General features: G+C 35.5%; 1 protein-coding gene across 1 annotated transcript in view; it reads left to right on the plus strand.

The window, feature by feature from the left end:
* The window catches only part of LOC129798108 (protein abnormal spindle), a 42,635-nt gene that overhangs the window by 21,607 nt on the left and 7,052 nt on the right, over positions 1–13,976 (plus strand). Inside the window, exons 4-5 of the mRNA XM_055841087.1 lie at positions 3,668–4,642; positions 8,557–12,385. Of these exons, the coding sequence (XP_055697062.1) occupies positions 3,668–4,642; positions 8,557–12,385 (4,804 nt within the window). The remainder of the gene's footprint in view (positions 1–3,667; positions 4,643–8,556; positions 12,386–13,976) is intronic.

The following is a 13,976-nucleotide window of genomic DNA, read 5'->3' on the forward strand; positions in this document are numbered from 1 at the left end:
ATTTTACAAATGTTTTTGAATAATTTTTGAAAGCTCCTTCACAATTTTTTGTTTTCATTTTTTAAATAATTTTTTAAACGTTTTAGAGAGCAGGGTGTTTTATCAATATATTCCAATGATCACTACCTTCTAACAGTTTTTAATTTTAAATGTTAAAAAAAACCACAGCAGCGCATTTCATAATTAATTTTGATAACTTTGAATTCATTTCAAAGGGATGTTATGAATTTTGAAAAGTTTGAAAAAGAAAAATCTTGATAATCTGCTGCAATTATATGACCATTTCTTGATGCATTCCCCTTCTTTCAATATTATTGGTTTACATAATCCTTCCAGAACCTAATGAATTCTTTCAAAAAATGGCTTAGAGTTTAAGAAAATTACCATTTCTATACTCACAAAAGTAATTTATAACATTTGAAATGATTTAGTTTGATGAAATTAAATTGTTTCCATTTTTAGTTTACATGATTCTTTTTAATAAATAGACTATTTTACCTGAGAGAAATCCGAAAAAAATATTACCCTTTTTAGGTGTATTGGGGGTTAAAGTTACCCTTTTTCATGTTAATTTTACCCTTAAAAAGGTCTAAAATTAACATTAAAAAATGTTGATATATTTTTACACCTAAAAAGTGTTAAAGTTATGAGGAAAGAAAGTTAATTGCATCCCCGTTTTTTCTCAAGCCTGTCTGGAATATATCTTGGCTTATACTGTAAAAATTAAGTTCATAGATTTTTGTCATTTCTTTTGAATTTTAGTATATCAACTTCCGGTCTTCGGTGACCCCCAATAAAAAAACCATATCTCTATAGGTTTTGTTTTTCTTCCCCCCCCTACCCCCTTCCATCCCCTCCAAAACCATGAATGTTTTTGGTTTTTCTCGAAAATCGCTCCTACGATTTTTTTTTAAAATTTGGATATGTTTTAGAGGTGGTCCAGGCAAACATAGGTCCAAACATATCTATGACCTAAAAAACTAGCCATCTTGAATTTTTAATAGTCAAAGTTTAACTGGTTTTAACCTCAGGCTAGAGGAGGAAATTACAGTGCCCACTTTCTAATCCGGATCGCCGTAATCCGGACAAGTTCTTGACGGTTACATTTAAAATACTTTTGAGGTTATGTATGTATGCGTGTTTGTATTTTGGAGAGGTCCTAGACTGGACTACACACTCAAAAATTTGATTAACTTGCACAATGCTGTTTTTGAGAAAAATGAGTTTGAAATTTGATGAATTTTGACGCTGTCGCAGCGCCATCATGTGGTGACTTTTTGAACTTCCATCTGAAAGTGCTCATCGAGACGAAACCAAAAACCCAAAATTTAGGTCGCTATGTTAACTAGAACCGGAGATAGAGGCCGGTCAATATTCGAACTTTGACCCCTTATAGCTCGGGTCAGAGGTTATGGATCGACTTAAGTATTTTTTTGTTTGGTAGGTATAATCAAGGGCTACAACATACTAAAATTTCAGTCCGATGCACAATGGAATTTTTGAGTTATTTAACTTTGAAAATTGAAAAATATTCGTTTTAAAAATAGCGCCTCGAACGGTGGATTTATGAACTTGTGATGTTAGAAGGGGAAGTGGCATTTCACGAGAGCTTTCCAAAAAGCCCTCACCTTTTAAATTCTGACAATTAGAACCGGAGTTATGGCCATTTTAAGAATTTTTTTTGGACCCTTATATGTCCTGTCAGGGGGGTCAGAAGACCTTAAGTTTGGTATCGATCGAAAGCCATAAGACCCACCTATAACATATTAAAATTTGAGCCCGATCGATATCATAGGAGCGGAGCTATTGAGAAAACAAAAAAAAGGGGGGGGGGGTGTTCAAAATGGCAGAAGGAGGGGTGGGGGGTGGGGGGTCAATGCACCAAGTTGCAATTTTCATACGATATATAACCTTTGCCGAAAACCGCAAGTCGATATCTTTCTTAGTTTAGGAGCTATTAAGCTCCAAAGAACGGCCGGCCGGACGGACGGACGGACGGACGGACGGACGGGAACGGTTTTTACCCATTCATATATTCGTGATCAGAAAGTGACCAAACACATTCTGGCAAAGTTTGGGGCCGATCGGAGGACATGAGATTTTGTTAGGATTATAGTAGGCGAGATTGTTAAGAATCTCACCTAATATTATAGTGTCTTGTTGTTGCGGCAATTAAAAAAAAACTACTTGAGGGATTGAGTTGTTCCAAAAAACCTGAAATAATATTAATTGTTTGCTAGATGTGAAGTAAAATTTATGGTTAAACAACTTGCAGTTCGTACAGTAAAAAATCATTAGCCTGTACACTGAGAAAAAAACGGGGGTGAGATTAACTTTTTTCCTTATAACTTTAACACTTTTTAGGTGTAAAAATATATCAACATTTTTTAATGTTAATTTTACACCTTATTAAGGGTAAACTTAACATGAAAAAGTGTAACTTTAACCCTCAATACACCTAAAAAGGGTAATATTTAAACCGATTTCGGATCAATACTACAGGGTAAAATTAATATTTCCGGAATGTTATTTTAACTTTTTCGGATTTCTATCAGTGTATAAAAAAAATTAAAATTGTCAATAAGTTATTCTATATTTTGGTCAGTTTGAAAAGAAATCAACAATTTAATCAGAAATCAATTAAAGTTCAAAGACTTCAAAACAAACACATTTTGCTAAGCTAGGTTCGTTTCTTTTTTTTTTTTTAATTTCCTCTTTGCTAAGAAAATTAAACTATTTTCATGCATTTAAAATTGTGAACATAATCAAATTTGATTTTAACTGAGCATTTTTAGCAATAATTTACCTATTCTGCAGCATTCGAATAAAGTACCTTGTTGTTTTAAATTCAGAAGGACTTAGGATGGATTTGGCCTCTGTAACCTTTTGACCTGATTTGAAGGAATTATGAGAATTGTATTGATGTTGGGACACTTAAGAGAAATCTGAAAAAGTTAAAATAATATTCCGGAAATGTTAATTTTACCCTGCAGTATTGATCCGAAATCGATGGAAATATTACCCTTTTTAGGTGTATTAGGAGTTAAAGATACCCTTTTTCATGTTAATTTTACCCTTAAAAAGGTGTCAAATTAACATTAAAAAATGTTGATATAATTTTGCACCTAAAAAGTGTTAAAGTTATGAGGAAAAAAAGTTAATCGCATCCCCTTTTTTTCTCAGTGAAATATCGCACTTCAAATGCCCAACTCTGCAAATATTGCAGTAGACTCCTTGTAGATTGACGATATGTTCCTCAATGCATATTTGAATTTTTATGTATATTTTTTTTTTCAATCGTCTGAGTGCGAGCGGCAGCATGAGAAAGGGCTGTAAAACCGACATAAATCACACATTTGGGAAAAGGTCGAGGCACCAAACTAGAGATGGGCAATTTTGATGTTTTTAATCGTCTAGCCTGCAAATGTTTTAAAAACAGAAGAGACCAACTTTGAGTAAGCCACAGAGGCATTCTCTCTTTCCCTAAAATGAGTCAGTCTTTAGTGCACATGGAAGGCATAACTGTTTGTAATTCTCTCCTATGACATCTTTTTTTTTATTGCCTTTCTAATACAAATGGATTCACGGTATTTTTTTGTTGTTCGGACAATTTTTTTTTTCATGCACGGGAGATATTTGCATGAATATTTTGTATTGCAATTTTCAGATACCAAGTTATAGTAGTAAGGAAGAATTGTCTCGGCAAGTGGACAATATTGTGCTGACGCCCCTTAGGAAGATCATCACGTCGGAGTCTATGAAGAATTTGAGTGGACAGAGTAGGGAGCAGGAATATCTGAAGCTCAATCAGGGTTCTATGCCGAATTTGCATGAGATTGAAAAGATCAATTCAATTGAGAACAATAGGTATTTTTTTGCTGGGAGTGAAGTGGAATTGCTGAATGTGGAGGAAAGAGTCTCAACAATTGCCTTTCATGTCAATGAGATTCGGGCTCAATCTAGCCAGGTGAATCTCCATGAAGTAGAAACTGAAGTAAGTCCAATTGGTCAGGAGACTGAGGAATTGTTCAAAGTGCCGCAATTAAAGAGAAACCGAGATCATTTGGTATCGTCAAATGTTGAAGTCAGAAGTTCCCTCATGACTCTGTCGCCTCCTAAAAAATATCGTCCGGATGATGTATGCTCAGCTCGAGCTTCCAGTGCTGACGGTCTGTCCGTCAAAACTTGGTCACGCTACCAACCGAAAAAACTCAAACCATTGACCTTGCAAAAGGCCAAAACACCTCAGAAATCAGCTCCAGAGGAGCGAGAATTCACACAAATCTACGATGTCAGATGCTTAAGGAGTGTTGTAAATCCGGATCCCTTTGCGGCTACAACAACTTGCGATCCCTTCCTCTCAGCCACAATTTTCCTGGATGACGAGGCTGTGGAGAAGCATGAGAAGCATTTCAAGAAGTGGCTCAATGCTCTGGTCACAGTTCCTGAGGAATTGGATGGAGCTGATCAGAAGATTGACGTTGCTCGGTTGTTCAATGAAGTCAAAAACAAGGAACTGACCCTGGCGCCGACAAAGGAGAGCGTTTCAGCAAAGTACTTCATCAAATACCGCCTTGAGACTCTTCGGAAGGCAGCCTTTGATCTCTACCAGAGTGAGGAAGTCCAGCAAACTCTGTCATATGTAAGTACTTTTAAATTTACCTTTTTACAAAGATTTCTATATTTTCATAATTCATTTCATAACTATAAAAATTATTTAGAATGTACAATCTCATTTTAGTATGAAATGCCTAAATCCTTGAAGATAACTAGAACTTTATACGAGCCAGTTTAATGCATAATGTAATAAAATCGACAAGTTTAATACGAAGATTTTGTTTATTCAATTTTAAATCTGTAAAAAAAACGATGATTAAGTTTTAAATGGGAAAATTAGAGTGTTTACATTTTTGATAATTAGGATTTTTAAAACAGATTTTAAAATAATTAGGAATTACATTTCAGGAACTTATTATTTCTTATAAAAAATCCAAGTAGTAAAAGAGAAAAATTTCATGATCAGAGGTGCAAGAAAAAATTATCTTCTTCTGGATTATTTGTTATGCTATAATCCAAAGATCATTAAATAGTTAAATCGAATCTGCAAATACATTGCGTTCAAATATACAAAACTTAGAATTATTACTGAAAATACTGAGAATCAATTTCGCTGCATATAAATAAATTAAATAAATAAAAATTAATAAACTAAATTAAATAACAAATAAATAAAAATAATAAAAATAAATTAAAATTAATCCCGAAAGGTACTAAAATTAACCCCCGGGTTAGTAAAATTGATCCCCTCGATATTCTAAAATTAATATTGAAAGTTACTGAAATTAATAGAAATTAATAGACAGATTCTAAAGTTAATCCTCCAGGTTACTAAAATTGATTCCCTTGATATTCTAAAATCAATTCTGAAAGTTACTAAAATTATCCCCGAAAGTTACTAAAATTAACCTCCCAGGTTTATATTCTAAAATTAATCTTGAAAGTTACTGAAATTAACCCCGAAAGTTACTAAAATTAACCCCCCAGGTTACTAAAATTGATCCCCTCGATATTCTAAAATTAATCTTGAAAGTTACTGAAATTATCCCCGAGAGGTACTAAAATTAACCCCCCAGGTTACTAAAATTGATCCCCTCGATATTCTAAAATTAATCTTGAAAGTTACTGAAATTATCCCCGAAATGTACTAAAATTAGCCCCCGAGATACTAAAATTGATCCTCTCGATGTTCTAAAATCAATCTTGAAAGTTACTAAAATTAATCCCGAAAGGTACTAAAATTAACCCTCGGGATACTAAAATTGATCCTCTCGATGTTCTAAAATCAATCTTGAATGTTACTGAAATTAATCCCGAAAGGTTCTAAAATTAGCCCCCTAGGTTACCAAAATTTATCACCTCGATATTCTAAAATCAATCCTGAAAATTACTAAAATTAATCCTGAAAGTTACTAAAATTAACCCCCAGGTTACTAAAATTGATGCTTTCGATATTCTAAAATCAATCCCCCAGGTTACTAAAATTTATCCCCTCGATATTGTAAAATCAAATCTGAAAATTACTAAAATTAATTCTGACAGCATAACGCTAATTCTAGCAGTTATTATTTTTTGTTCACGTAAACGTTTTTAGTATCTCAAAATGGTATTCGGTACACCGAAGAGCAAGAAAGCTTCTTCACTGTTGATTTGTTTTTTGTTAAACTGCTAGAAATTCTAGTTGATATTCTAGCAGTTAACATTTTGATGAGAATATTATTTGCGTATAATTTAATTAACATTTTGCTTAATATTTTCTTATAGGTCCATAAGGCTGTTAATTTTATGCATTACGTAACTTTTTTCAGAAGTGCTAGAATTTTTTTAAATAAAAATTTAGTTATAAATTTATAAATTCATGTCCCTGTACAATTTTAAATAGGGGAAAACTTTGGCTTCGAACACTTTATATTTTTCCTATACTTCTTTAATAAATCGATAGTTTACACAGAAACTACCCGAATGGCTGCAAGAAAGTAGTATCCGATGAAAATTTAATGAAAAAATTTTGCTCGTTAAATCGGTAATTAATGAGTAATCATTTTATAGTATTTTGATCTATTTAAACCAATTTTTGAGGTCCAAGTCTACCGAAAATTTCTTCTGAAAATGTAAATGGATTTCTTAGGTGAATATCCTTTTTAAACTTATTTTGAAAAAAAAAATCACATTTCAATACATATTATTAACATAAATTCTATAGTGTCATACCGGGGTAAAGCTGATAATTTTAAGTTTTTCATAACTTTTTCCATAAGTGCTAGAATTTTTATTTTAAATTTTCGCTACTATCCCCATGTGAAATGTTAAATTTGTTCTTGATGATTATTAATTCTTATAGTTTCACATTTCTTTCCGTTACAAAGGAACTTGGAATATGTTTTAATTATATCCTTCGCAGACGTATAGAGTATATTACGATACTTGAAGTAGAATTGGATCAACTTCTTATACAAATTCTAGCAGTTCTTTTTTCTCAGACTTTTTGCATATGGTTATCCTACTCTTTTAGATGCTTATTCTTTTCCAGTACTTTATAACAAATTCAATTTGGTTCTATCAATTTTGAGTGCGAAAGAGCGAGTGTGACATATGCAAAACGCTTGTGAAAAAAAGAGATTTGAATTTTGATCTCATGAAATTTTCTTGACCTAATCATGAAAAGATAAATTTTTTTCTGTTTTTTTTTTTGACAATAAAACATTCTTGCACTTTTAGCACTTTTTTAAACCATCTTCTTTGTGCATAAAATAAAATTCAATGAACTCATATTTTAAATTCTAGTAGTTTTTACAAAGAAATAAATATCAGCATTTGGTTTCATAAATTTTGTCAGTTTAAAGAAATTTTCTTGTTCTTTTGACATGTCAGAGAAATGTAAAAAAAAAATTGTCTTGACTGTTATTAATTGTGACTGCTAGAAATTATAAGCAAATTTCTAGTAGTTTTTATTCTTTTTGCCTTCGTGAAAGAAAAATTGGGAATATTTATTTTTTATGGTGCTGGCACACCTTTTCAATTGAGTGATTTTCAATCGATTGAAATTTTACCTCTTACTCTTTCAAAGTTAAATCAGATATAGGCGTCTCTTTCTGTCAAATGAAATTTAAATTTGAAATTGGAATTTTAATTTTAATTTCAATTTTCATTTGACAGAAAGAGACATATATATATTATTTTACTTTGAAAGAGTAGGAGGTAAAATTTCAATCGGTTGAAATTCACTCAATTGAAAATGTGTGCCAGCGCCATTAGCGATGAAAATAAAACTGGATGAATGATTACTCAAATTCTAGTAGTTCTAGCACGTCTAAGAGACTGAAATTTATTGCAGCTAGTTGGGATTATTTGTCCAAATTTTAGTACTCCGTTTTCAAACGAAAGACAGGATTCTAGTATATCATTGTCGATATTTTATTAAACTGCTAGAATGAAAGGTGCTTTGACAGTCAATTACTATAGGGGAGAGCCGGTGCATTTGAGACACTTTTTATATTTTAACTTTAAGGCATTCCAAAACTCGAAACTGCAAAAAAAGAACACTGAGAAAAAAAGAGGGTGCGATTAACTTTGTTTCCTCATAACTTTAACACTTTTTACGTGTAAAAATATATCAACATTTTTTAATGTTAATTTTACACCTTTTTAAGGGTAATATTAACATGAAAAAAGGTAACTTTAACCCCCAATACACCTAAAATGGGTAATATTTACACCGATTTCGGATCAATAATGCAGGGTAAAATTAACATTTCCGGAATGTTATTTTAACTTTTTCGGATTTCTCTCAGTGTAGAGATTTTATCAAAATAACTCGATTAGTGTTTTTGTTACATTTATTTAAATAATTAAAGAATAATTCATCGTGCTTCAAATATGCAGGCTTTCCCCTACAACATTTTCTTTTCCAATTGAGGCGTTTTACATTAAAATGAGATTCTATATTCGGTTGAGAATTTTTACCAATTCTCAATTTCAAATTAAAATCGGACCTTTCAGGTCACTGTTTTGGTGGAGAAGAAGCAACTTACAATCCAGCAGAATCGTGATTTGCACAAGGATCTCGCATTACAGCGTCAAATCCTTGAGCTCATTTTCTGCTTCAATCCCTTGTGGTTGCGAATTGGTCTTGAAGTGGTGTTCAATGAGAAAATTGAGCTCAATTCAAATCGTGACATTCATGGGCTCACAAATTTCATTCTAAATCGTCTGTTTCGCAACAAAGCATTGGAGAAGAAGGGTAATCGTAGCTATGCCCTGTCCAATGAGTATGGGACAAAAATTAAGAAATTTGCTCTGAAGCAGCTGTACCATTTAATTTATCTGTTGGACAGAGCTAAACAGAAGCGTATTATTAAGCACAATCCGTGTTTGTTTGTTAAGGGAGCACGGTACAAGGAGTCTATGGAGATTATGACACAAATCTCATCACTTCTTGTGACCAATATTGGTGACATTTTGCGGTATTTGAAGAGAATTGGATATGTTTTGGTGCACAAACAAACCTATCTCGATGAATTTGATTATGCCTTTGGCAATTTAGCTACAGATCTCAGGGATGGAATAAGGTTGACGAGGGTGATGGAGGTGATTCTTATGCGTGAGGATTTATCAAAGAATTTACGCTATCCGGCTATTTCGCTGCTGCAGAAGCGTTATAATGCTGATGTGGCTTTGGCGGCACTCACAGAAGCGGAATTTGAGATTGTGGGAAATATAACGGGGAAGGATATTGCAGAGGGACATCGTGAGAAGACTCTGTCACTACTGTGGCAGATTATTTATAAATTTCGTGCACCAAAATTCAATGCAGCAGCCACAACAATTCAGAAATGGTGGAGGAATTCGTGGTTGAATGTGGTGATTCGGAGGAGAATTGAGTATCGCAAAGAGATGCATCGGCATCAAGCTGCAATGGTTATTCAGAGTGTTTTCCGGGGATATCTGGCTAGGAAGGGTTATAGGGTGTTTCGTGAGGAGAGAATTGTGGCAGCAATAGTCATTCAGACGTACTACAGAAGGTTTTCAGCTGAGAAGAATTATGCAAGAATTCGTTGGGCAGTGACAACGGTACAGAGATGGTGGGTGTCTGTCCGAGCTGTAAAGAGGGATCGTGGTAAATTTCTGCAGACACGTGCAGCCACCATCAAGATACAGACATGGTATCGACGTGTGCAGATGGCAAAAAAGCTAGTGGCTGTTGCCAGGGAGAGAAAATTGGTGAAAAAGAGTGTCATTGTTATTCAGAGGGCTGTTAAATCCTATCTCATCCGTAAGCGTCTACGTGACACGGTGGAGAAGGTGGTGAAATTCAATCGACAGCAGAAATTGGAGCATAATGCTGCCACAGTCATTCAATCGCAGTGGCGAATGATACGAATGCGGAGGGACTTTGTCACACTTAGAAATGCTACTATTGGCATTCAGAAGATATGGAAGAGGCGACAATTAGCTAAAAATGACCACAATCAATTTCTCAAGATCAAAGCATCAGCTATTACCCTTCAGCGACGTTGGAGGGCTCAGAGAGCCATGAAATTGCAAAAAATGCAATTTGTTGAAATAAAAAGGGCAACAATTGTTCTACAGCGTCGATTCCGGGCACTTAGAGCCATGAGAACTTCCAGGGAGACCTTCCAAATCCTCAAAAGCACCACAATTCTTATACAAAGAAAAATCCGCGCGAATCTTGCCATGAAACATTCCCGGAAAGATTTTCTCATGAAGAAAAATGCAGCAGTAACCATTCAGAGATTCTTCCGGGCCAGAAAATTGATGCTTAAGCATCAATTTGAGTTGGTTTGCCTCCGGGAGTCTACTTTAACAATTCAGCGATTTTTCCGAGGGTATTTGCTCATGAGAACTCAAAGGAGGGAATTTCTACAGCTGAAAAAAGCAACAATGACCCTACAAAGGCACTTCCGGGCTAAACAATTAATGAAACAAGAGAAATCCCACTATCAAGCCCTAAAGAAAGCCACTATCGTCATCCAAGCCAGATTCAGAGCCCAACGGGACATGAGAAAGACAAGGAAGGAATTTTTGAGGAAAAAACAAGCCGCTCTGGTGATTCAGAGAAGTTTCAGGGCGACTAAATTGATGAAGTATCAGAGGATGGAATTTATCAATTACCAGTACTCCACGATTCTCATCCAGAGATATTTCCGGGGATGGCGGATGATGATGAATACAAGAGCTGACTTCCTCATAAAGAAATCTGTAGCTATTGCAATTCAAAGGCGCTTCAAAGCTCAGAAATCCATGAAAAATGCTCGTAGGGAATTTTTGGTGAAGAGAAAAGCCAGTATATGCATCCAGAATTGGTGGAGAGCTACTCAGATTATGAGAAAATCAAGAGAAGATTTTCAAAAGCTGAGAAAAACTGCCATTTTTGTTCAGAGATCCTTCCGGGCTAAGCAAATGATGAGGAAGCATCGCAGTGATTTTCAGAGACTCGTCGGAGCTTCTCTGAAAATCCAGCGAACTTGGAGAGCAAAGATTGCCATGAGGAAGTCATTTGTTGAGTACAGTAAAGTCAGGAAAGCCACAATCGTCCTCCAGAGAAGATTCAGGGCAAGGAGAGCAATGATTGAGCAACAGAAGAAGTACAAAGAGATGAAAAATGCCTCAGTGGTCATTCAGAGAAAATGGAGGGCTACTCTTGCAAAGAGAAAGCAAAGGGAGGAATTTTTGCAGCTGAAGTGTGCAACAATGACTATACAGAGGAAGTTGAGAGCGACATTTGAGATGAAGAGATGTCGTGGGTGGTTTATTGAGGTAAAAAGGGCTGTTGTAGTTATCTCAGAGCGTTGGCGGGCTACTCTGTTAATGAGGAGGCAGAGAAAGGAATACCTTCAAGTGCGACAGCATATTGTACTCCTTCAGACTCAATGGCGAGCAACTCTGATGATGCGGCAGGTGCGGAGGGAGTATGAAAATATTAATAAAGCTGCAATAACCCTTCAGAGGCGATTCCGTGCAAAAAGAGCCATGGAAAGTGCCAGGAGAGACTTCCAAGCCCTCAGGGATGCAACAATTGTCTTCCAGAGGCGCTTCAGAGCTCAAAAACTCATGCAGGAAACTCGTAAGGACTTCCAGAGCCTCCTTCAAGCCGCCATTCTAATCCAAAAGCGATTCCGAGAGAAGAGACTGACTACAAATACTAGGGAGGAATTCCTTACTAAGAAATCTGCCGTCATAACTATTCAGAAGCATTTCAGGAGCTTCCTGGAAATGCGTAGGCAGCGAAAAGAGTATCAGAGAATCAAGCAAGCAACTGTGATACTCCAGAGAAAGTTCAGAGCCCATATGCAGATGAAGAAGATTCGCTGTCAGTATCTCTTAATAAGATCCCTCGTGATCTGTCTTCAGAGAAAATTCCGCGCCAAAATGGCCATGGAATATGCCCGGAAGGATTTCTTGAAGCTCAAACGCGCCACAATTCTCATTCAGAGACAGTTCCGTGCCAAAATGTCGGCTAGGAAACTCAGGGAAGAATTTAGTAGCGCCAAGAGGAGCATTGTGAAAATTCAAGCCCTGGCCAGAGGATTCCTGGCCAGGAAGCGTTTTGCTGAGCTAATGACGCCTGAGGCAATTGAAATGCGGCGTCGGGTGAAGGCTGCAAAGACCATTCAGTCCGTCTGGCGAGGCTATGTAACACGTAAAAGGAAACAGACCAGATCCATGAGGGAGATTGCTGAGAAAATTGTCAACACGAGAAAGATGGCAAAGCCTACGGACACCGTCAGGTACCACCTTCACATGGCTATGCGGGTGCTCAAGGGGAGCTTCGGAGTGGCTGAAATAAGTCGTGTTCTCGCGAAGATGGGTAAGTCACGTTTTATCATTTTGAATTTATCACCGTTCCCATTGTCACGATTTGTCACCTTTCCTCCCTAATTATGCGCTAATGGGGAAAATTACCTGTTTATTTTGCCGAAAAACAAAAGGAAAGAAATTTATCACTTCAGTTAAATAGATAAGGATGCTTCGAGAATAATTACTCAAAAGCAACAGACAAGCCATAACTATTTAAATTAATAGAGAATCGAACAAATAATCCTATTGTTGTTAGCTAAGAAAACCACACAGGAGGAAGAACCACAAGATAAATACAAAGTGTCGTTGTTGTCAAAGATGTGGCCACATTGCAATCAAATGCACTCACAGTTGAATATTGCAATAATTGCTGAGGCAGTGTGCATTGATCAGAGTCATGTTGAGGTTGTGACAAAAGGGTAAAAGTAACTAATACCGTCTGTTAACAATTGATAATTAATTCTCAGTGTATCTTGTGTTTATTATTCCTCTATATTTGCAAATAACAAAATTTGAAAGAATTTCCTGCTCCTGCAAACGAATGGCATCCTAACTTCTATGCTTCTTGGTGCATCAGTTGCATACAGCTTAGTTAGGGAAGTACTTTTGTACAATGAAATACACTGTCTGCACTAATTATATTAATTTTTCCACTGTTGGAACTTGGGGTGCAAAATACACATTTTTTATGCTTGAGAAAGCACACAGAGTGACAAAGTTTCTTTTATTGTCCGGAGAGAAAAAAAAGGGCGTTTAAAATACCAACAGCACTCTCAATGACTTTCATGCTAAATTCTTTTGTTATTTTATGTATTAAACTCTTATGCAGAAATTGCTATAAAGCTTCATAATTTATACAATGCAGTTTTTGCACATTTTCGGGTTATTAAACTGATGCACAAGATAAAACAATTTGCGGTATTTTTGAAATAAATATATTTTATAGAGCAAAAATGGTAAATTTAAAAAGATTTTGTGCTAAGGGATAGAATTATGAGATACTGAAATTCAGAACAACATTCTTGTATCCGTTTTTATGTCAGTCGTTTACGGACCAAGAGGCCAGTCGGTTAGGGATTGTGATTTAGGGCTTTCGGAGACCTCTTTATAAATCACCTTTCCTTATGCCGAAAATAGTCACAGGCTGATCCTCGAGAATACTTCGATATGAAGATCGTTTTCGAAATGATTTTTGACATGAAGATTGTTTTGGAAATGATGTTCGACATGAAGATTATTTTGGAAATGATGTTCGACATGAAGCTCGTTTTCGAAACGATCTTTGACATGAAGCTCGTTTTCGAAACGATGTTCGACATGGAGATCGTTTTTCAAATGATCTTGGACATGAAGCTCGTTTTCGAAACGATCTTCGACATGAAGATCGTTTTCAAAGTGATATTCGAATTGGACAACGTTTTCGAAATGATCTTCGACATTAAAATCGTTTTGGAAACGATGTTCGACATGAAGATCGTTTTCGAAATGATCTTCGACATGAAGCTCGTTTTCGAAACGATCTTGGACATGAAGGTCGTTTTTAAAATGATATTCGAATTGGACAACGTTTTTGAAATAATCATCGATATAAAGATCGTTTT

This window comes from Phlebotomus papatasi, chromosome 1 (assembly GCF_024763615.1).
Source record: "Phlebotomus papatasi isolate M1 chromosome 1, Ppap_2.1, whole genome shotgun sequence".
Taxonomy (NCBI): domain Eukaryota; kingdom Metazoa; phylum Arthropoda; class Insecta; order Diptera; family Psychodidae; genus Phlebotomus; species Phlebotomus papatasi.